At 32.7% G+C, this 25,322-nt stretch overlaps 1 protein-coding gene across 3 annotated transcripts in view; it reads left to right on the forward strand.

Annotated features, from left to right (window-relative positions):
* The window catches only part of LOC106473197 (tumor susceptibility gene 101 protein-like), a 45,326-nt gene that overhangs the window by 17,894 nt on the left and 2,110 nt on the right, over positions 1–25,322 (forward strand). For 2 of the 3 annotated variants that reach the window (XM_022401683.1, XM_022401684.1), the window contains exons 6-12: positions 6,905–7,034; positions 8,940–8,978; positions 13,724–13,876; positions 14,514–14,773; positions 14,957–15,049; positions 17,876–18,009; positions 22,216–22,318. In XM_022401683.1, coding sequence (XP_022257391.1) covers positions 6,905–7,034; positions 8,940–8,978; positions 13,724–13,876; positions 14,514–14,773; positions 14,957–15,049; positions 17,876–18,009; positions 22,216–22,318 — 912 coding nt within the window. The remainder of the gene's footprint in view (positions 1–6,904; positions 7,035–8,939; positions 8,979–13,723; positions 13,877–14,513; positions 14,774–14,956; positions 15,050–17,875; positions 18,010–22,215; positions 22,319–25,322) is intronic. The other variant, XM_013933879.2, reaches the window with a different exon arrangement.

A 25,322-nucleotide genomic window follows, 5' to 3' on the forward strand; every position in this document is an offset into this window, starting at 1 on the left:
ATATATATATATATATATATATATATATATATATATATCCCATTTATATTTTGAGTAAAACACACCCACTTGTACAAGGTTATATACAAATTTCTTACAAATACTAATTAAATTTCTCATATGTAAAGGTTATTGTTTCTACTCTTGCTCTAAAAATAGCCTGATTTTTGCATGTTTTCATGCAGAACAACTGAATGAAAACTATCACGTGTTATCCAAATAATCCCTGAAAATTATACCACATTGTAAATCTCCTGCATTATGGACAGGGCTAGATTAAGGGTCTACCAGGCCTGGAGCTGAAGACTTCTAGTGGGCCTACTTATAGTTGTTCATAATACAAGCAAATAAAGTAGCCATTCAGGCTTTAGATCTACCAACCTATCATCAAATTAATATTATTTCAGGAAATGGTAATAATTATTAACGACAAAGCTACACAATGGGCTATCTGTGCTCTGCCCACCCCGGGTATCGAAACGGTTTCTAGCGTTGTAAGTCCACAGACATACCGCTGTGCTACTGGGGTGCTATTAAAGACAACTTACCTGATAAGTTTCTACATAAAAAAAAATTAGAAATCAATTTCAAGTTTTCATCACAGTCAGGCATGGATACAGAATTGTTTGAAGGGCGGGGTCTAGCCTGTAAAAGGGCGCACACATAAGAACAATGATATATTAGTGATTTAACAATATAAAACGGATGCAGCAGTGTTTCAGAGGAAATTCACTGGTTCGATCAATAGCTAACACTGAAAATACAGGTTTTCATAACATACTTGTTTTAAATTTCCTCATATTATTCTGATAAATGCATTAATTTTTTAGGGTTTTGATTGGCGATTTTTAGGTATAGGATGCTGATAAATCTTCGAAGTAACATAATTTTTATGTATTAGGGCATTTGATGCATGCATAAGGATAATTTCGAAACAATGTTTATTGGTATTTTGATATTGAAACACACGGTAGTGGTTCGGTATGGCCAGGTGGTTTGGGCGCTTGACTCACAGTCAGAGGGTCGCGGATTTGATCCACGTCCATCAAAAATGCTTGCTCTTTCAGTCGTGGGGGATGTGACGGACAATCCCACAATTCGTCGGTAAAATAGTTGTCCAAGAGTTGGTGTTGGGTGGTGATGACTAGCTGACTTCCCTCTAGTCTTTCACTGCTAAATTAGGGACGGTTAATGCATAGCCCGTACGAAATTCACACCAAACCACACGGTAGTGTGCCGTGCAGCAACAACAGAGTGATAGTTCAGCGATATTCCACTTTCTGTAGCTCAGACTGTTGTAATCCAAAGTATCACATATTTTCAGTGAATGTGTTCTACTGGACCCTTACTTCACACACCAAATTTCAAGGCAATCCATTGAAAAATACACGAAATATAAAATTTCTACTCGTGTTTGAAGTTCTTCCTTTTTGTTTTCTTTGCACCGAAAATACCAAAAATTTATTTGATAGAAAAATATACTTAACTTTTATGGACATTTCAAATTTGGCACACTGATAGATCTTTAGAACTTGCAATTAGATGTTAGATTTAATCTAAATATAAGCCACACGTGCAAAGTTATTAAAAAACACACACTCAGTTTGAACAAAATGTGTGCGCACGCCCACACAAAAAGTCACATGAGCTGTTGGTTTTGGCTTTGTTTGTAATTAAGCACAAAGCCACACAATGGGCTATCGAAACCCGGATTCTAGCGTTGTAAAACCGCAGACATACCGCTGTGCCACTGGGGGGACACATGAGCTATTGGTCTAAAATATTTACTACAGCTTCACCTAAGAGTAAAAGTGGACCACTTTTAGTTTTTTATCATTGGAATTAAAGAAGGCTGATTTAGAGCAGCAAAACTATAGGGTGAAAGGACGTGCAGATACATAAGTATTGGTTAGGCCAAGCAAACTAGATTAGCTGTTTCTAGCTCAAGTTTTCAAAAGAATAATATGGGTGGACAGTTATTATTCATTATTCATTGCCAACTTTTAAGCACAACTTTACTAAATTCTAGCTCAAGTTTTCAAAAGAATAATATGGGTGGACAGTTATTATTCATTATTCATTGCCAACTTTTAAGCACAACTTTACTAAATTTTGTGAAATTCTACAAATTAAAGAGTGTTCAGCGTCACGAGATATTAATTTAAGCAAATAGTGTAAATAATGACGCTTGATACAGCTGTGCCGAGTGCAAGCGTGTGATGACAAGAAACTGTTAATTTAGTTTCCATGGTGTTACTATAAAGGAATTTATTAACACTGTTTTAGAAAGGAAAACTACCACCATATATTTTAAAGAATTTGGTTGATTCTATAAATTATAGGTCTGTTCTGAATAACAGGGTTGCAATCCTAAAGCTAATGTGGGTTACTATCATGTGTCACTTTCTTACATGCTGTGATTTGTTGGTGTGTTGACAAATGGCCATGATATCTAATCAGAAACACTTTAGGTGTGAAAAAAAGGTGCGGCCAAAAAGGCATTGAGCGTACGACTTAAAGGAATGAAATCAAAATTGTAGGCCAAACTGGTAAGCTACACTTATAGCGTTTATTAGAATTTTACAGTCAATATTCAGTCATTAGTTAGATTGGCCGTGTATTTTGTTTTAACCACCATCATTCCATAAGTTGAACATTGTATAGCTTTGTGCTTAACTACAAACGAACGAATAACTAACATAGAAATAGCTTAAAATTATTCCCATACCTGGTTAAGCAGAGCCCCAACAGTGAGATTGAAAGAAATGGCGCCCAGATGTCCAAATTATCATTCCACTGATCGTTAGACCCTATAGCTGTCAGTTGTTATGTGTCCTGGCAGTTTATTTGATGTGGAATTAATTACTTCAGTAGAAATACTTAATCATCAGGGACGCTCAAAAATTAAGAAATCCTCCTTCGCCCCGCTCGTGGGTTACAGGTATGGGTTTGAATTGAAGACTAGGTTGAATGAGCAAAGTATGATAAGTTAACTGGACAGAAGTTTATATATTTATATTAATAAACAGCCGATCTCGGACAGATGGTCTTTCAGGGCTGTGGGGGTCTATAAATCCTATGCCAAGTAAGAGCTGTTAGTTCCGTGAAACCTCCACCTTTTATTGGGTACAAATAATGCAGTAGTAAACGTCAGAGATAATTTATGACAAGTTTTGAATGCTCAGTGGAAGGCATGGCATTTGACCACTACTGATATCTGTATAAAGCAAAAGCTGTATCAATGGCAAATTGAGAGTTTAGCTCGAGGATATATATATAATGTAATTGCGAAATTCCACGGAAAGTTACAATGCCTTAGATGGTAGTAGAAAATGTTGAAATAAATAGTTTAGACTGAAGAAGTCTCATGCGATATACAGAAAGTGAAGTTTGGCATTTGTATATATATATATAACTTTTAAAAAAAGGAAATTGAAAGTTTTATGTTTTTAAAATTTGATCTATAAATTATGTTTATGCCAACGTTATTGATACACGTTGATAATAAATTACTTTAATTAAATTTTGAATGTAACTGTAAAAGGCCGTGACATACGCACTTTTACCTATTCGTAGCGAAAGGGTTAACTCTCTCAATATGGGCTTGGTCCCAGGGACCGACCATGTGAACATTTTTTTACTTGTATATAGTTTTAATATTATAACTTTTAATGCATGAAGTGTATCTTCCCAAAATTTGCAGACTTTGAGTAAACATTACAAGTCGTTTGTAAACAAAAAAACTTTTTTAATGAAATATGTTTACTGAAGATTTGTCCGTGAATATATCGAGTCTTTTTTTTTACCAGTTCGAGCGCAAAGTGATTTCATGTTAAGATTAAAGATACTTCATCTCAAAAATCTCAAATTTCATTTGTGTAATCTCTAAAACCTCCTAAATACGTTTAAATTTTTTTTTGCAATTAAACTTTATATTTTATGTGGTATTTTCTTTACCCTAACTGTATATGGTGTTAACTGATTTGACTGACATCATAACCATCATACAAAAAATTAGGAAATAAATCTAAATTACCTTTTCTTTTGTTCTAGAATGATTGCAAATTGTAATACGAAACCACAGTATTTGTTCTAAATAGCATAATTCTTGTAACAGTATACATCTATTTATATTTATTAATTTTTTGTTTTATTGACCTTGGAACTGTATCTGACTAGAAAAACCCTGACACAAGTTGCAAAATACACAGAGCATGTGCAACTCATGTTACCGTATTGACTAGCATAATGCACAAACTGCTCACTAGTATACCCCATGATGATTTTTATTTTATATTTTTTTCTTTATCCTACCTAATAAGTTTCAATTTTTTTCACATTTTAGTTACATTTATAATAATAAATAAATACAACAAATGAAAAATAATAAACCTTGTAATTAAATATCAAACACTTTTCAGCAAAGCCTTATCTTTTATCTGCCATTTTCTATACTGTAACATTATACTTGATTCTCCAGGTTATAGACAAGTTATCAAAGTATAACAAAATAAAGGTTGCAAAGTGTAAAAAAAGTGTATAGTATTGTTAGTATTTATCACAAAGTTTCAAAGGATTTATCATCAGAGTTTACACTCCTCACCTTTTCACACTTATTTTCTGTAGTAATTTTATTGTTAGAAGCTGACTTAGAAACTAGATGAAACAAAATGAATAGTACTGTCTGTCTGTTTCTTTATGAATCACTAAGTTCAAAAGTAAAATTCCTGAGAGTTACTTCTAATCTTTTCACACTTATTTCCTATGTTTGTTCTACTATTAGCAGCTGAAGTAGAAACCTGCTAAATATAAAGCAGTGAATTGCCACTCCTTACTTAGTTTGACACCGTAATATCAAATAAGCTTATGCAGTGCAATTCCCAGAACTTTCCCTGCTTTGAAAACACAGTGGGGTAGGATTTATCAACTTGTTGACAGTATAATGGTTTCAATGACAATTGTCTAAAGTATTATAAAATGTTTGCATTATGGCTTTGTAGAAAGTCCAAGTTGATCCAATAAGTTGATATAAGGTTGTTTCCTACATAGCCTATATGAATCTTGGCTCTGAAAACACAGTGGGGTAGAATTTATCGGCTTCTGTACAGTACACTGGTCGCAACAAGAATTGTCTAAAGTACTTTATAAAAATGAAAGAAAATACTTATGATATGGCTCAGTACAAAGTTTTTCCTATCCAATAAACTTATTAAGTATTTGGATGTCAGTTAACCTCCTGGGTGGTTGGGATTTAATGTTAATATAGGTGTAAAAGTGTGTAAATGCTTATGAACATCCTGTTTCCTATATTACCATGCTTACACAGTAGCCAATAAATGCATAGTTTCCAATAATATATATATGGGCCATTTTAGTTGAGCTAGTATTTTTCACTTAGCCTTCTTGCTTATCATTTTAGAAACAAATTATTCCGTGAATATTTTTGTTTTAATGTACAAGAATATGTTCTAAAACATGCTTGATAAAACAAAAGTACAAATTTCTTACTCTTAGCACTAGTGTACCAGCCAAATACAGTAACATTTTGGTAAATTGCTTGTGTGTATATATATATTATTATTTTCAAATAAATACTTATATTTTGGTTATTTTTATAAATAATGTTTGGAAAACAATGATCTCTACTACTTATACTGCTATGAAGTCCTTGTTTGTGCTTGTAAGTTGTACCTGCTAACCCTCATTGTAAGCCTCGTCCAAATTCATATGTGGAGATGGAAAAGTAATAATTTTTTTTCAACTTTATATATGCATCTTGAAATACCAAAAAATTATAAATTACTATTCTGATACCCCAAAAATCCACTATAATTTTACTTGGCTTCCTAACTAAATTGTATTTGGGTCTACAAAAATCTAATTTCTATTCAGTAAATAACCTTGATCGTAATACTTCTAACTTTTTAACGATATAAGAGTTCTTTTGTAAATAAGTTATGAAGAGTTACAGAATTACTTAGAAGAAATGTAGAGCTTTTGATTGCTTATAAAGTTATTGGTATATATAAAAGTAGACCTAGTCTTCTCAAATGATGAAGTTGTGGGCAAAGCCAATATGGTGGATTTGCTAAATATTGAGATATCTTAGCAAATAGAAAAGGTAGGAGGTTCTTATTTTATATTCTAGCTTGCCAACATCAGAAATTTGAGTTTCTAATTCATAAGAAACTATAGACATTGTATTGCATCATAATGTGATAAAACCTAGAAGGTGATGTACCATGTGACACACAAATTTATATTTAGCCTCTTTTTTTTTAATATCTACCTTCAAATTAAGAAATTAACTAATATATAATACTAAAATTTGAATTATAATTTACAATTTGATGCCAAACTTAATAACTTTATAATGTAATAGTTAAATGTTTTTATTACATGTTACTTATTCATTAAGTATTCTTATCATAATATACATGTATTAATATCCATCATTATAATTTTGCTATTATTGTTTTCATATGTGAAGCCTATTTTAGCAGAATTCCATGCTACAGACAAATATATCTAGGCCTAACATGAATAAAACTGCTCTTAGACTGGTGTCCTACATAATGGCCCACAGCACTGGTTGTTCAGTACATTATTAGGCCTTGCATTATTTTAAAAATGTTTTGTTCACCTCAGGTCTTAATACAGTGATACAGACACAGGCAAGTAGATTTACACAGTTATCAACATAATTAATATTGATATTATGGCCATCATAGATGCCATGAAAAAGTATTTAATATATAGTGTAGTTAGCTTCTTTTTTTTGTGTAATAGTTAGTTTTATTGTGAAATCTCTGTTAGATCTTATTTCCTGATGGAATATAACTTTTTACATAAAGAATATATTTTGGCAGATATAGATTTGGTTCTATTGTTTTGATTCTTTCAGAACTCTTCAGACTTGATTGGTTTAATCCAAGTGATGATCATTGTCTTTGGGGAAACACCTCCGGTCTATTCTAAGCCCAAAGTTCAAGAAACTTCAACAGGCTATCCACCATATCCTCCTGCTGCTTCAGGTTAGCTAGAAATTACAAAAGTTGAAAAGGTTGATGAATAAAGAATGTAACTAATGTTTTGGTATAGAGTTTCATGATTGAAAAAACATTTTAATGTATTATGTCAGAAAACCTGCTTAACCTGCTAGTCTTAGTTAACATAGTATGAGACCATCTTTTAGAGCTTTATTTTTAAAAGTTATTGTGAGTATAAATTTATATATATATATATATATAATCCAATTAAAAGTAAATATTATTTAATGGCAGTTTTAGTATTTGAAAGAAACGTTTCAGACATAAATATAGAAATTAGCATAAAAATTGTAATAGTAATACTTTATAAACATTTACTATTGATTTCTTTTACCGATATGTTATTAAACAAACAAGCACGTTAATAAGTGAACAGTTGTTATTGTAGTTTAATTGTATGGATATGTATATATGCTTTCTGTTGCTTTCAACCTATATGGAGCATAATTCTTTGGTTAGGCCCTTTTTTTGTATGACATTTCCTGAGTTCACTCAATCTAGGTACAAATTAAGTAGGGAATGAAGATATCCAGAAACTGGTTTAAAACAATAAATGTTAACAATATTACCAAAGAATTAATCTTTGTTTCGTCAATTAAACATCTTGGTAGGATATGAATATCTTAGTCTGGTAATAGTATAACTATTACACCACCATATAGTAAGTTGTAACTGACAACTTGTTTGTATAGATCTTCTGAAAAAGTAAAAATTAAACCATCGTGTGATTTAAACCCATAACTGCGTACTGGTCAATTAGTCAGTTAGTTTTAACCACGTTTGTTTCAAATGCTGCAAACTCAGCTTTTACATCATTAGTTTATTAAGGAAAGAATCTTGAAAACTCTCTTTAAATGTTGTTTTACTGCAGAAAATTTAAAGTTGGCTTACAGTTCATAAGCAAAGTTTAATTGTCTGAACAGTGTTACAGTAGTAGTAGTAGTCTTATTCATATGCTCATTGGTCCAAGCTGTTTAGGCTTAATGTCATAGAACTTCAATAAACATGATCATGCATAATTAAGTTTGTGTGATTGTTGTTGATGCCTTGAAAAGTATTATTTTTTTTCCTAATGTAGAAGCCTTCCCTAACAGAATATCACATAAAGTGATAACAAACAAATTTCAGATTTTATGATACTTGTAATTTTGGAAGAAAAAAAAGAAGTTCATCATAACTACTGAATGAGCAGTGTAGTACTTATTAAAGTGCAGTTTAAACAAAAAATAAAGTTGTAAAGTGTGCATTTATCATTTGGCTACAGTAAGAATGTCCTGTAATTTTATAGAGTAGTTTTTGAACAGTTTTCTCCAACTACAATAAATAATCTTTCAATTCCATAATAAAATTTTTACATAATGTCTCCAGTATTTTAGCACTCGCAGGTGCATGAGGTTTGAAGTATATTACAAGTTTTTTGGACACTGTGTATTTGATCTAGTGGAATTAGTTTGTAAAAGTTAAACTAATGAGGTTTGTGATGTTAATTGTAGTATTCTAAACTGAAGAAAGGAAAAATGTATGCCATTGGAAATATTTTTTTACACTTAATCCTAATTGCAAGATTTTTATATGTTACCTAAGAGCTAATGAACTAGTAGCATTAAAGTCAACAGTGGAAAGTGGCTACATAATCATATGTCAATAAGGAATTTATTTATTAATAAAATAAAAGCATTTGGGGTCATTATAGACCCTATTTCAGTAGTTAAGGGTTAAGCTTATTATATAGTATATTCATATTCAATTTATAATCATAGTTTTATTAGATTCCTTAATTAATAAACACTTTGTAAAGTGTGACTTAAGTCTGAAGTAAATAGCCACTGAGAAGTTAAAGGCTGATCTCTCTTGTTTTACAATCTGGCATGCCATATTTGGAATCAATAGCTGTGACTCAGGTGTGTGCCACATTTCATGGAAATCCTTGTAAGTGGTCATTTTGAAACTTCTGCTTCTGTATCGTGACTGTTTCTTGGCTTTCTTCATCTTCATTTTGTAGTTCTCAGGTTTCTTCAGCATGGTTAGATGTTATAATTGTTAAAGGCATGATATTCGTAGTCTGTCTTTGAACAGTAAAAATTATACCTGCACCTTTCTAAGTTTGTTTAAAGGAAATATTTTTGAATTCCTGACAAAAATATTAAAATGCATAAAACTCGGGCCATCAAGCAGTATTATTTTGGTAAAATGATAATTTCTAGTTTTATTGATTTTGATCTTGTGTAGTGTTTTCTGTAATAATTGTTACATTAAAGCTGAATTTTCATTAAATAAACTGAGTTGTTTCCCAAAATATTAGATATTTTTAATGCTCATTTTGTTAAAATTGTGTTTTTCATGAATTTAAAAATTGAGAATAATATATTTTTCAGTTTTATAGCCTAATGCCATTTAAAATTCCAAGACAATAACTCGCCTCTGCTTACAGTTCAGTTATCTTCCCCGTGTGTCTGCCTAAGAGATTTGTATGTTACTAGCCTTGAGGCAACTCCCACACCTAATTTCATGTGTTTTAACATGAACTGTGCTAGTGCAAGTTGACATTGTACAACAAAAGCCCTCCACCAATAGGAGGGAGACACAACTTCCATGCACTTGCAATCATGATAACTTCGTTCTTCTCCTTGAAATTTTATTGATCTGATGTATTTAAATTCATCTTCTGAGTTCAATTTATTGACATTTGCTTTGTGAATGAAACTTGTATTTTCATTTTCTTTGGCTTTTATTTCAAAAGCTTTAACTTTTATCATGAATTCTGAAATAACAGTGACTTATACATAGTCCTGTGTGAGTGATATTGTTCACACACAGGCTTTATTTGTACTATGGCTTCTGAAGTCTCATTAACTATCAGGGTTGTTGCACCCATTATTCAACATGTTGTAGATTACCACATGCTCACTGGGCCTCCTACCTCTGTCCCATCAATCAATTTTCTGTATCCTTGGTTGGGAACAATCTTTTGGACTATAAATTTCACCTGATTTATTTTAAGGGGTGCCTTACCATTTGAGAAACAACCTTGAATTTCCAGTCTCTTTTTGTACTTCATTCTTGGGTATATTCCTTTCCTTATCTTTTGCCTGTGCTCTTTATTATTTCTCATTTTTTACTCCATGATTATTGGGGTTTAGCTTCTTTTTTTTCTCCTTGCTTGCTTGTTGTTAGATTTAATACTGTTTACTTTCTCTAATATCTCCTCTCACACACCTAAATGCCTCGTTTCCCTCATGTTTTTTTACTTTTTTTGTCCCAACTTGTAGACTTTCTTTTTCTCATTTCCATGTTTTTGGTACCTATTTAGCCAGATTGTGGATCATAGCCCTTACCTTCTATTTCACTTTATAGTTCCATATTTTCACATTTTCATCTTTTTCTCTCTATTGTCCTGTATTCCCTCTCCTAACTCTGCCTTTTATCTGAGGCACTTCATTGTACTTCACATGTTTTCTATAGATATTTGTTTCCTCCTCTTTGCCAGCTTAGCCTGTTCCACTTCTCATTGGGTCAGGTCATGTTCCTCTTTGCTGTACTCTGACACCATGACAATTCCTTGAGGAGAAATTCCATTCAGTCAATTACATAGTCATTTCTTGCACCAACCATCTGAGAGGTACCCATTCCAGGTCGTTTTTCTCAGCCAGGCCTGGTCTCATCTCTTTCCATATGCATATTCCCTTATTTGCCTTCTCCCTTGGGTCATCAACGTTATATACTCTTTGTTGGGTCATATTGTTAGTGCTTCTTTTACCAGTCATCCTTGGTCCACTTGACATTTGGACCCCCTCTTCTCTTCCCAATACATCATCTCTCTTGCTTCACCCTCATGCATCTCCTCTTCATCGAGGGATATCTTCCCTCCATCCTATGTGTGAGATTTGTCTGACCTGTCCTTAGTTGGGCCAGACTTTCTGATTGTGGCATTCTTCATGTCACACTGTCTTTGTCTATCAATGACTGGGTGGATCTTTTGTCATTGGTTCTTCTGCCAATTATTTCCTCCTGGCCATCATATTGTGAACCACCTTTCTATCATTTTTACTTGGCTGTTCATCCATGGTTTGTTGGTCTGTGCTTTAACTAATGATTGGGATGCCTTGTCCACGACATTTCACCTTTCCCAGTGCCACAGGGTGTTTTTTTTCCCCTGCCGTCTCTACTCTGTTCTGCCCCTTTATTCTACTCTGTCCTTCTCGCCCATCTCCCATGCCTGACTGAGACCTTAATGGAGTTTTGCACGATCTCACACATGCCCCATTCAAGCTGTTGACTTCTTGTTTTTTGTACCATCTTTCTTTCCGACTTGTTTCCTTCTTCTTCTTCTTGCCTGCTATTACTGTCATTCAGATGTATATGCTGTATATGCTTCTTGCACATTATTCCACCACACTTATAAACTCCTCTCCCTGGACCTGTCTTTCTTTGCTAAGACTTTGACTACACATGAGGGTAACTCTACTCCTATCTTCCTTCTTTCTGTCTCTCAGACCCGGGTCAGCTCCTGTATCCTCTTTGGGCTATCTGGTGTGCAATATTATGGACCTTTCCTGGCTATTTCAAAATTTTTTGCATTCAATTCATTACCTAGTTCATTTGCTTGCATCTATTCTTTGCCTGCCCTAAGATAAGATTCTCCTGGCTGACATGTGGATGACTCTCCACACATTTGTCTCCTCTACACTCCTGGGTGTTTTATCTTCTGATTCCAATCAACTTCTATCCAATCACCCTATAGTCCTCGAGAAGAATACATACTATTTCTCTTTAAGAGCTCCTTTTTGATTTCACTAGATGGCTGGTGTAGCCTTTCAGGTTATGCTTACTCAAAATCTACATCGAGCCAGGATAACAGAATGTGCTCATACCAACCACCCTGGTTCTACTATCGTCAACTGCGAGGTGTAGTGTTCTACAAGACCACTTAAAGTATCCTTGTGGTAGAAATGTTTACTCAACTGTCAAATCCAGACCATACCTATTCCATGGACTACCATGAAAAAAGCCAGCACCAGGGACGTGTTCTGTCCACTTCTTTGGCTCATGCTTGCTGGCTTTTAAAAATAGTTTCATAGTTACCCATTGCACTGTCTCCAGTAAAAAACCATTCTGGCTTGAGGTCCAATGGAAATTCAGGAACTTCTCCAGGTCTTCCCAATGTGAATTCTTCCCAAGTGGTGTGAGTTATGGTTTAGAGGGGTGACCTGCACTACACTGACAGTGTCACCACTGCTCCACTTCTCATTGTATTGTGCTGTGCCCATCCAGCGAGGATTCTCCATGGTCCACCATCCCAGTAGCTAGGTAAGTGGCATGGGTCTCCCATGTTCCACTAAACAAAGGTATGCCCTCCTCCTGCAGCCTGAGCATGTTCAGTTGAGTTGAGGTTAGCACAAATTTTACAAAACGATAATAAATAACTGATGTGCCTTACTCCTGCAGCCAGTGTCTGTACAATAGTGTCAAGTTGAGCACACACTGTACAACATCATACTGCAGAACTAAAGTGCCCTTCTTCTGCAGCTGGAGTCTGTTCATTAGAGTTAAGGTAAGTACAGAAGTTACAGTCTGAACGTGCCCCAACAACGCTACACATATTGGTTCATCAACCACTTGTGTGCAAGTCCTTGGGCAGTTATGTTCTCATTCCATCCATCCATGTGACATGTAGGGCTCATTTGCCTCTTCTCCCTTTACATTCCATGTGAAAATTATACACTGGTCAAGAAGAAATGTGGTCTCCCATGGGTGTACCCCTATAGAACCCCTGCCATGTGTCACACTCCATGAGCTCCCCTTTGGGTGCTTTCTGAAGGGAGCTCATATCGGTAATATTTTGTACCAGCCCCTCTACCAATTCAGTGCAGAATTCTAGCTGAACTGTGTGAGGATGTGAGTTATCGTCTCACAAGTTAACATTTTCTAATCTGAAAATGTATTTCCAATAGATAGTCACCTCTTCACTCATCTCATCTCCCCCAGTGCATATTTTTGTCTTACCTCATCACAGAATGAAGTTATCATTATCATTAAGTTATCATAATGTGATAAGATGGAGCATTTTTATTTGCTCATCAAAGTATGTTTACCTTAGGATTCCAAATATTTATTGTTATAATTATGTTGATAATTTTTATAATAATAATTGTTTTATTGTTTTGATAATTAGATAAGTTTTAAACTTAGTTTATTTGAAAAGGGGATATTAAATTGCTTATTGTACCCATTACTTTAGGTGTTAGATCCATGCTAACTTTAAAATGTGTTAGTGAACCTAAAAGAGTGGTTATGTAGTAAATGAAAATAAGATGGTTGAAAATTAATAGATTAATATGTACGTAAAAGTGTATTCCTTTATACATTACTTTTATACATTTTTTTTTTGCTATATATAAGCTTTATGCTGTTTTCTGGTCAAGGGAATTAAGCATTGATCTAATGACCTTAGGTTAAGTGATGGTATTAATCACATTCTTTTTCTCTTAAGAACTTGAAACGTACAAGTGCATAACAGTTTGATATTGTTCATTAAACTGGTAATTTCACCTTAATTAGATGCTCTACAAGTGTGTTTAGATTTATATAGATTAATCAGTATATTTAGACATTCTGTGTAGTGAAGTAAAGAAACTTTACAAAGCACGTCAACTAAATAGTGCCTTGGTATGCAGGTTACATGCCTATGCCAGGTGTTGTGAGCAACCCGACTTATCCTCCTTATCCAACTGCAGCCAATGCAGGGCCTCGGCCATCATTTCCTATGCCTCTCAGTTCTGAATCATCACAATACAGACCACAGGCCACTGGTTACCCACCTTATCCAGGTAGAACTGATATATTTTTTCGGAGTAGAAGTTTTTCTCTAACAAAGTTATACCAAGATTTTTGAATGAGTTAATAAAGGTTACCTTTGGTTTCAGCCAGTTCTGACTAGCAATATCATATATTTTGATTTAAATCTTATGCAAGAAGAAATGGAGGATTTGATAAGCTGATCATTTGTGTGTTTTTAAATATTATTTATAATAATTGATTCTAAACTTTTTAAAGAGATTAAAGCATTTAAAAGTTTATTTTGTGTTTTTATTGTAAACAATCATGACTGGAAAAATACACAGCATGTCATTTAACGTGCAATAGCAAGTGGCCCGACACTGTCGTTTACAACTGTGAATTTGTATTAAAAAAGCTTTCATTGTTTTAAAGGGCTGATATAGTAGTTTCTTGGTTTTTCCCTCTAATATTACTTCTAGACATTATAATTTTTTATCATATAGTTGTTCCTGTATGTCAACTTGATTTACATTAAATCTACTTAGTTTAGTTATTGAAATTAAATTGCAACTTAAAACCCTAATTTAAAAAAATATTTATTCATAATTAGTTTTTGGTCTTTAAGATCACCATTTGTTTAAAACGTGCTTTTAACTTCATATTTGTACTTTCTATCATTTTTTTTAGCCTACCCACCAGCAAGTAATTATCCTGTGTATTCTACACCTTCAACAGTAGGATATTCTTCTTATCCCCCAGTAGGTAGTCAACCCTCAATGGGTTATCCTTCATATCCTCCATCAACAGTTCCAGCAGTAACTCAGCAGAATGCATCAGGTCAGGCTAATACTGGGACAATTTCGGAGGAACACATTCGTGCATCTCTCCTCTCAGCTGTCGAAGACAAACTAAAGAAAAGGCTGAGAGAGGTGATAGCTCAGACGCAGGTATTTGATTAGGTTTGAGTTACTTAGAAACATTATTCCATTACTTAATAAATTATAATTACTGATGTAACAAAAATAGATTTTAAATTTCTTTTATGTTTTTATGTTACAAAAGTATTAAGGTGCATTATAAATGTTAAATAGCAAAATGTAAGTGACTAAACTCTATACTAAAATTTTCAGGCTGAAATTCAGGTCCTTAAGAAGACTCAAGATGATCTAAATAACGGAAAAATTAAATTGGATGACATTATAAGCAAGTTAGAACAGGAACAGGTTTGTTATTTGACATTTCTTTCTGCAAATTATATGAAGATAAGCTGAACATATTTTACTATGAAACTGGAATCCTTTCTTCATGATTTTCTCAAATAGAACATGAAATACATTTTCATCTTAAAATTTTGTGCTGGTTGCTACTTGTTAGCTTGAATTTGAGCTAATATTTCTATTAATTGTGCTACATGATAGAATTCAACTTGATACTTGGTTTAATAGGTGTGTGGTAGACATAATTTTCAGATGTTTGGTGATTAATTATTGCATCGTAGGTTGAAAGTACTATTTTTTATATTAATTGTGGCTGAACTTCAGCCAAATATTTAATATTTATCTATTAAATGTTATGTTGAACACTTTTAAGTTAACATCTGTGTATTAATTGTTGCATGGTAGGTTTAAATCCAACCTTATGTTAGCATGTTAACTGATAATAATAAATTTAAATTCAGCCTGATATTTCTATATTAATTATTACATGGTAAGTTTGACTCCATTATATTTTTCTTTTAATTGTTACATGATAGGTTTTAACACCAGTCTGATATCTGTGTATTATTATATAGTTGATTAAACTTCAACCTATTATTTTTTTTACTGGTTATTATTAGGGTGAATATTCACTTAATGTACTTGTACTCATTATTGTTTGTTGTTTGGATTATTACTAATTGAATGATTGCTGTGTTTAACAGTTACATACAGTTTGTATACTACATGCATTTTTCCAGATCATAATTACTTCATATATTGCTCTACTAATCTTTACTTGGTTCTTTCAACCTAATTTGGTTAGACTTAATACTGTTGTAATACATATTTTTATTAACAGCATAATTATGCTTTCACATTTTAGCATTTGATAGGTTATAAAGGTTAAATATATTACATGAGTATCTGTGTGTTAAGCTGTTAGTTTTGGATTATGGATTACTTCCTATAAAATGTTTTACATCCCTCTCTGTAAAAAAAAGTTTTATGTTTTAAAATTAAATTTAAGTCACATACTACCTGATGACAGCTGTTAGAAAGGAATATTTTAAATATTGCTTATAATGTGAATAATTAATGTAATTGAAAATACAGGCTGATTATATAGCTTTGCAGTTCAGTGTGTTATATCTCATGAATGGTATAGGAAAGTGCAATTGCACAGGGTTGATAAGGATATTCAGCAGATCCAAATGCAACAGTTGTCATATGTTCCACCAGGGGCATCACTGTGATTTCTTTCACCTATTTCCCATGGATTTAAATGGGTCTGTTGATCACGTTGCAGCTCATTCAGTCGATATGAAACTGACAAGTGTGCCGAGAGGTGAACTAATTAAAGAAAAACCAAAGTATCCAATGTTGAGGTAACTCTCAGGTAATACCGTATAGTATATAACATCTGAAGAGGGCCTTGTTCCAGTGTTGCTGTACAAAGGTTCATAAAAATAAAAATATTCGAGCAGACAAATTGCACTTGTGATATGTCATAGACAGGCAGATCACTAACACCTACTGAAGCTATTGCTGAGGTTAGCCATGCCGTGGCAGGACAAGCCAGCACACGGGTGCAGCAGTGCATGTCACTTTGTGTCTGAATTTGCCAGTTTCAACTCTTCCTAATATATTTCAGTTGACTTTATGAATGTTTCCTAACAAGTTGCATCATGTTCAATCACTGTAGGAGATGGATTTAACATTAAATATTGATTTTTGCATTGCAGTTTCTTGGCAAGACTGAAGTTGAAGACATTGTGTTGCCAATATGTTATGGACTAATAAAGCCCTCTGTACTCATTCTGGAAGTGTCAGCATGTGCAACTGCAATATCTGGTCAAAAACTAATCAACATTTAAATGTGATATTTCACAGTTTACTTTGTTATTGGACCATATCTTTTGTAGATCCCTCAACATTGACAGTCAATGCTACACAGTATAATGTAATGCTCACAACCAAAGTGATTCCCATGCTACAACAAGGAAATATGATAGACACTACAGTTTCATGCAGGCTGGTGCCCCTCTGGATATTGTTAACCAGGTGAAACACATCTTCAGAACAGAACCACTTTACATCACTTTCCTTGTGATTGCCCACCTCCTTCACCATACCTAATGCCAACTGATTTGTGGTTCTAGGTGACTTGATGTCAGATGTGTACCATGGGAAGCTTCACACAATTACAGACCTAAAGGATGCAATTATCTGGGAAGTGATCAGCATACCAGATGAAATGTGTTTCGTTATTGTAATGTCCGCTGTTACACAGATGCAATGCATTCTGGATGCTGGAGGAACAAACTTTGAACAGTTTCTGTGATTGATTAGACATAAGGTCTTGATGCTGCTCCTGGTGACAACTGTGGCATTTGCTTTGACATAATATTCTTAACATTCCTGTGTAATTTCACATTTGTATGCCATACCATTTTTGAGATATGACATGCTGAATTACCAAACACTTTTTATAATCATCCTATATCCTTTATTCCACACACAGAAGCAAAATAATTAAGTTTTTATATTTTCAAATGAGTGATAAGAATAATTAAAAACAAAACATTGAAAGTGTACTTAGAGCTGAGAAGTATGTTAGAAGCACTCGTTAACACACATGCATTAATAATGTTTTAATAACTCATATAAACTTGAATATTAAATTTTTTGATTTTTGATAAATGCAACTGTCATATAGAAATTGCAATATCAAATTTTAAAATAAAAAGGTGTTACTCATCATTTGTCTGTTTTATAGGTAAACATAGACTAATGAGTGACTGTTTTTATTAAATATATCTTCTTTTTTTTTCTTGATTTCTTTAATCTTAGGTCGAACTTGAGTCTAATGTTCGTATACTGAGAGAAAAGAATAATGAAATGAAAGAAATTCTTTCAAAAATGGAAGATCAAGATGGCGTAGAAATTGATGATGCTGTAGTCACTACAGCCCCACTCTATAAACAGTAAATTGAATATTTGCACTAAGGTTTATTTGATAGGCACCGTTTCAGTAGTTTTAAAATGAAACTTTAAAAATTAGTTAAGTGCATGGGTTATTACACATGTGGTTTAAAAGCTAAGTGGTACTGAATTGTTTAATTATATATATCTCTTGTGTATATTTTAGTTTTGTTACATTTTTTACACCATCGTTAGCCCTTTCCGGACCAGATAGGTGTCACATATACTTTTTTATTTTTGTTTCCCCCTTCACACAGTAGAAGTGCCTAACTTTTTAACACAAAATTTATACAAGCTTACTAAATAATATCTAGTCTCAGCTTTAAAGAAATTCTTCAAATTTGAACTACTTTTTTCTATCATTTTTTACATTGTGAAATTTATAAAATTTTGTTGTAATGCACTGCTTGAAAGAACATATTCATTAAAATATTTCATTTGATTATTTGTTTTGCCAATTGTATTAGCCACCACTTCCAACTATCAGTACTAAAAAAGAGAGAGGAATAAAAAGTTATCTGTGACTTAAGACCTGACCTTAAAAATTGTGAGATATGTGGTTTGTTCTTGTAACTTTCTTATTAGATTCCTTTGTTAATCTCTGCAGAGCTCCCTCTAGTTACTTTCCCACAAAACCATTATCTACTGCTCACACCTCTTAATTTTCTTTACTTTGATATAAACAGTTTATAATTGGTTCCATTCAATCATATTTAAATGTCATCTGTAGCTATTTTCTTAGCTGTGCTTCCTTTGTAGTTATTCAGTCCCTATTATAGTAACATCATTAAAGGGTGGCTGAAATAATTACTAAAACGGAGAGGGAAAATCATGAGAGAAACAAGATATGGTTAATTATATTATCAAGAGATTATAGTTTCTTAGCTGGTAAAAAAACCTTTATTTAAAAATTGATAAGTGAACAAAATATTTAAAAATAGGAGTTTTTAATAAATGATAAATGTATTGTTTAAGAGTAAGATTCCTCTGAGCTGTATGAAATATAAGTTTGAACATTTTTCTTTGCAAATTATTATAAATAAATTTCGCAGTAGGATAAAATATCAATTTTATAATATTTTAAGTTAGAAATTGTTGAAATAGAGTTTTGAATTATTCTTTCCTTAAATTTCGAGGTTTTTGATATTCAAGTTTTCATTCAACATTGAAAAGAGCTTTCTAGTCATGATATGGTTAGTGTTTCTACTGTTCTTCTCTGTGTATTCTGCTTCCCTCTGGGTGAGATAACTATGGGGCTGTCAAATAATTCCCACTCCCCACTGATAGCTTGTCTTGGCCATTCAACTGTTGTTTCTTAGTACTTAAAACTTATATTACTTTAGATGGTCTGGTCACAGTTCTTTCCCTTGGCATGTCATACTTGCAGAATTAACTCTTTTTTTTTTTTTCTCATCAAAGAACCTCTTGTTGCTATGACTGGTTTTTCCTTGCTTGTTTCATGAATTATTAATGTTTTTTCTTATTAACTTTCTTGCCTTTGAGATATATTTTTCTTATGAACTCCAAATTTTGCATAAATGAGGGAAAACATGGATGTTCTCTTTCTGTGATAGAAACCCTGTATATTGCCATTTTTCAGCTGTTAAAATTTCCTCTACTTTCTGTGCATGTTAATATTACTTTGGCTTCCATGTTTGGTTAAATAGGATATCACTCTATATAGCTTGCAGATGATCATCAAAGCCTCTCTGAAGAAGCATTTTGTTCTTTCAAGTTAGATTGTCATAGTATAGGGGAAGGTACATTTAGTACCAGATTTTCTATCTTTGTATGAGATGTAGCTGATAGCTTGTATTTGTGGAGAACCAAATCTGGAACCACTTTTTTTTTCTAACCCATTGCATGTAGGATATAGGTTTGGCTTTCAACAGTGTTTGTTTTTCCTATTCTTTGGTATTTTATTGCAGACAGAGCTAATTGGTATATGTTAGAGAATGGCAGAGTCTTTTATCTCAACTGGTTGGACTCTTCTCAAGTGGTTTCATTGCTTATAAGTTGCAGATTCTGCATATACCCTCCTTTCTTAATAGTTGATTGATTCTAGTTCAAGACTGGGGCCCCCTTTATCAGTTTTCTGTGTTGGATGATTTTTCTTTCTTTTCAGTTTAGACAAAATGTATATCCACATGTCTTGCAACAAAAGTTTATATACCCATTTTTTCAAACTTACTGTCCAGTAGATTACCCTTACTCTTTGAGTATCTTTCTAGACTGTTGCCCTGGCTTATTGGTTGTCGTTTTGTGGGTTGTTGGCTTCATTTTTTGCATCTTCATTGTTCCCAAATATCTAGGGGACTGACAAGTTTTAGAACTTACCACGTTGAATTGGTTTCTCCCAAGACCTCGTTTCAAGATGAGAACTTTTCCATTTCCCCCCTCACCTGGGGAAATGCTGTTGGAAGTTGAAAGTAAATATCTTCAATATTTACTTTCATATTCTGATTGATCTGCTTGCATGCTACCTTTTCTTTGTTTAAATAAACCAAATTTTACTGTTTTGGATTCTTTTCTTCAGCCTGGGGTTGGCTTCCTTTGATATTCTGAGCCATGACTTCTTATATCCATCAGCATGTAATTAGATTCTTTGACAGCCGGCTGACTTTGTCACATACTCAATCCAAGGAAAGAGTGGATGCACAACACTTCTAGAAGCTCATAGCAAGTTTGAGTTGGTGATGAGGGTTTTCAAGTCTCATCTTCTTTTAACTGTTTTTGATCCATCTGGTCAGTTCACATCAAGATATAATAATAGTATTCAACTTTCACCTCACAGTTGCTGGATTTAGAGTCTTGAATGCTTGGGATTCTGCTTTTGGAGACTTTGCCTTTGCATCATGTATTTTTCATACTTAAGTTCTTGGTTGCTGCTGCTTCTTTGATTGCATTTGGAATTAGCTGACCTGTGACATCTATAATAGGACTTAGCTTCCCAGTGAAAGATATCAAAATGCTGTCTTTCAGAGGAAATGTTCTTTTTAATGAGGAATCAGAAGGCTTTGAGGTGGTGATGCTTGGACAGAATCTGTACTACTTAAACATTCCTTGCAACTTTCCATGCCAGATCTTCATTTTAGAAATTGTTCTTTGTAGTATGAGGTCTCCAGAAAAGTAGGAGTTTCATCGATATTTTGTTGCAGTATAGAAGGCTTGCGTGAGCTTTCTAGATTGTTAAAGGTAATAATACAGTTGGTACTTACATCAAAAAAGTGCATAGTACCATGCTTTTAGATTTTGTGTATTGAGATTGGGCAGCTTACATCTGGTCATTTCACAAGCTTATCTTACGGGAGTGAATCTTCTGGCAGATCAACTGTTGAAACAAAGAAAGGCCTTGAAAATGGAATAGACAATTCATTCCTCTTCTTTCCAACATCTTAGTTGTCCTATGATAGCTGCATTTGTGTCTTTATGGAACCACAAGTTAGTTTTTCTATTTTTCAGTCCTGATTCTTTAGCCCAAGTGGTAGGCAACTTTGCCCATTGTTACACAAGGTTTGTCAAACACTGTGCAAGGTTCTTTTGTAGTTGCACTTATATCAAAAGTATCTTCTTTTGCAAATGCTAAAGATGTGAGATGGGACCTCTGTATCTATTCCCACTTTGGAAACACCTGCATTAAGGCAGCCAAGATCTGTATTTATTAATCTAGAAATTTTCTGGCTAAGTCTTCACTTTTGATTTTCTCACCTGTCTTTTTATCAAAATTACCATGTGAATACTATTTAATTTTGAAACGTATTATTAATTTGTATTTTGTCATCATATGCTATTGCTAACTTCGATAAGTTTGATATTGTTTTGATATGCTACTGGATACTTAACAATACAAACTTAAAATATAATTTCTCAGTTGTTAATTACTATATAAATCTGTTCCAGTGCTGTATGTTTCAGTTTTCAAACTTTATTACAGTGTTTGAAAGCTCTACAGGTGAAAAACAGGTATTAAAATCTGTTTTCTTGGAGCTAATCATGTATCTGTTCTCTAGTGCCCATTATACTCTTTAAAATGTATTACAACATTCTGTTTTTAATGAAATACTGCCACGGTATATAAAGCACAACCGTTTCCTACAGTTATTTAAAAAATTAGGAATATTTGAAAATGTTACAAAATGGAGTTTAAACTTCTTAACTACGATCTTTATTTTGTATCATGCATCTTATTTTGAAATATTTCCTTTCAGGTTACTTAATGCTTTTGCAGAAGAAAATGCAACTGAAGATGCAATCTATTTTCTTGGAGAAGCTTTAAGAAAAAATGTGATAGACCTGGATGTGTTTCTTAAGGTAATCTGAATGATATGGTAAATAATGTGATAAGTTATCAAGCCCAATAGTTAAAATAATAAAAGATATTATAGTAAACATTCTAACCAGTACTGTTAACGAAAGAAAAGAGAATAACTAACTTAAAGAACACATAAGCACTAGTGGTTTGTTTCATGCACTATCTCAATTTTCTGTTCTTTGAGGGACATGACATCATTATACACAAAACTTAGCAAACAACATCTTTTTTTACCAGTGGTTGACTCCAACAGGTTAATCTCAAAAGTTTAACATTACAGTTTAACTACAAAGTTTGGTAGTAGGACCAGACTCTTATCTTAATTAATTAAAAATTGAAAGGACATATATTTGTGTGCATGAGTTCCACCATGGCTTATATATGGGATATCATTTAACCATGTTTATGCAGGCTTGGTCATTTTGACCAATATTGCAATTACCATGTAACCATACACATGTAGTAAGTGTATCATCACAAAATTTGACAAGCTTTTACTGAACATTAAGAAATGTTTTGTACTCAAAAGATCTGGTTTATTAATTAAGTATTTTTACTAAAGATTTATCTATGAATTTATGGAGTCAAATTCTGACTAGTCTGAGTGCAAGGTGATTTTAAAATACTTTTTTTTTTATCTTACAGTTTTCAAATTTCATTTGCATAACCTCAAGAAACTTCTAAATTAATATCAAAAAAAAATTTTTTTTCAGTAAAAATGTATTTTTCTGTTATTTTTTTTTCCCAAACACTATGCAGGCTTGGTCCATTATATCAACTTTGTAACCACCACAAGCCCCCCAGTGGCACAGCGATATGTCTGCAGACTTACAACACCAGAATCCGGGTTTTGATATCCGTGATGGGCAGAGCACAGATAGCCCTTTGTACTTAATTACAAACAAACAAACCACCACAAAAAATATGAAATAAATCTAAATTACCCCCTTTTTTTTTCCAGAATGCCTGCAGTTTGTAATAGAACATTACACTTATCTTCTTAAACAACCTCAGGTTCATAACAATTTACATCTGTTTTTAGTTAATTTTATTGTTTTATTTCTCTTGTGTCTAACTATTAAACCTTCACAGCTAGCTTAAAAATCACCCAACAAACACATAGTTCAAATTATGGTATTGAATTACATAACACACAAGCTTTTTGTGGACAAATCATTTATTGTTTTTTATTCCTTTTTTTTTCATTTATGTTTTCTTATTTAACCTGACAAGTTTCTAATTTTTACATTTTGTTACTTTAATAACAATAAATAAAAAAGTGCATAAAAACAAAAAATGGTACTAATATGATGTGGGTCTTGTACTTTTTTTTGCAGTCAAAGACTTGAAGTGTCAAAAAAAGTTAACCATAAGTTTTTGCTAGGGTTGTTGTTAATAACCTATTGAATTATTCATTTATTTAAAATATTCAGTTTGGGATTAAAAATAATAACATGCACAAAGCAAACAATGTCCTATAACTATTAAAGTTATGAGGGCATTCAAATAATTCCCTTAGCAATTTTGAATCCATGTGCTGAATAATTCAAAAGCTGTTATGAGAATGAGCTATCATTATACTAAACCAGTAAATTAAAACCTCTGTTTATTATAAATAATGTAATAGCAAATGTCAGAGAGAGTTATTTACATTTTTTGAAATGCAGCATGTGATAGAAGGTATGGCATTTAGGTTGGACTTCCTTATATATATATCTTAAGTAAAACAAGATGATTGGAGGCTATAAGGTTAGATTACATTTTAGCAGTATTTATAAGTTTGTTATTTGCATTAAAACTCAAAATCTCAAATGGGGGGGTTTTCTAAATTGTGTAATTTGGAGCAAACAAGTGTCATGCGATACAGAAAGAAAAGTAAAGATTGAGAATTTAAATATTTCCTTCTGAAATTAGGAAACTAAAACTTTCAAATTTTAAAATTTGATTTATAAACTACGTTATGATGCCAGGTTTATTGAGATACATTGATAATATAGTTTAATTAAATTTTGAAAGTTGACATGCACGTTTTTACTTACCTGTGTCCAGAGGATTTAGAGTGTATGGATAGCAAATAGTTTGGATTTGTACATGGAGTTTATTTTTCACCATTTTGGTGATTCTTGTTAAGTGTACCATTGTAACTGGTTCATTAGTAATGAATGATTCTCTATTTTTATGTGGTGAAGAATATTGATATTAAACTTTAAGATGGAAGACGAATATGTGAAATAAGTATGATAAGCTCTTCAAAGCAAATAGATGTCTGGCTATAAAGTGCTTGATGAATTTTTAGATTTAAGCTACATACAAGTAATGGTTCAATTAAATTGTCTTCATATTTTATGCAAGTTATTGAATATGGTAACTTGATAATAATTTTTGTGTTACTTAAAAAAACAAAAAAAACTGATTTATAACTTTTTAAAGTTGTAGCTCTTTTTTTTTTAAATAAGTTATGTATTAGAAAAAAATTAAAACTTCACGTTTCCATTTAAAGATTATTGCTTTATATTCTTAATGCCTGTACTGAAGTTTTTGGTAACTTTAAGAGTTCATCTTTATTTCATTTGTTATGTATTAGAATTTCCAATGGTCTGAAACCAAGCTAAATTAGTAGTTAAATTATACTTTGGATTTAATATTTTTAACTATATGCCGATATATATAGTCAGTTTATGATATTTGCCAACAAGATTGATATACAGTTTTCTTTTTGAACACAAATACCTTTTAATATACACACAACAGTACAATTTACAATAACAGTTATTACAAACAATGATTTATAAACAAAAGTTTCACAAACTTACAAGCAATATAAAGTCTTCCTTTTAGTCTGAAACTTCTTTGATATCTTATCGAGGGTTCACGATGAGCGAGTTGACGTAGATATAATTCACTTAACCGGAAGCTAGCTAGTTTTGTCATTCATTAATTACTAGCCACACACACCGATATTTTCCTACCGGTGACATTAAGTAATGTTTTCGTAAAAATACT

Source organism: Limulus polyphemus, unplaced genomic scaffold (assembly GCF_000517525.1).
Source record: "Limulus polyphemus unplaced genomic scaffold, Limulus_polyphemus-2.1.2 Scaffold5963, whole genome shotgun sequence".
NCBI lineage: Eukaryota > Metazoa > Arthropoda > Merostomata > Xiphosura > Limulidae > Limulus > Limulus polyphemus.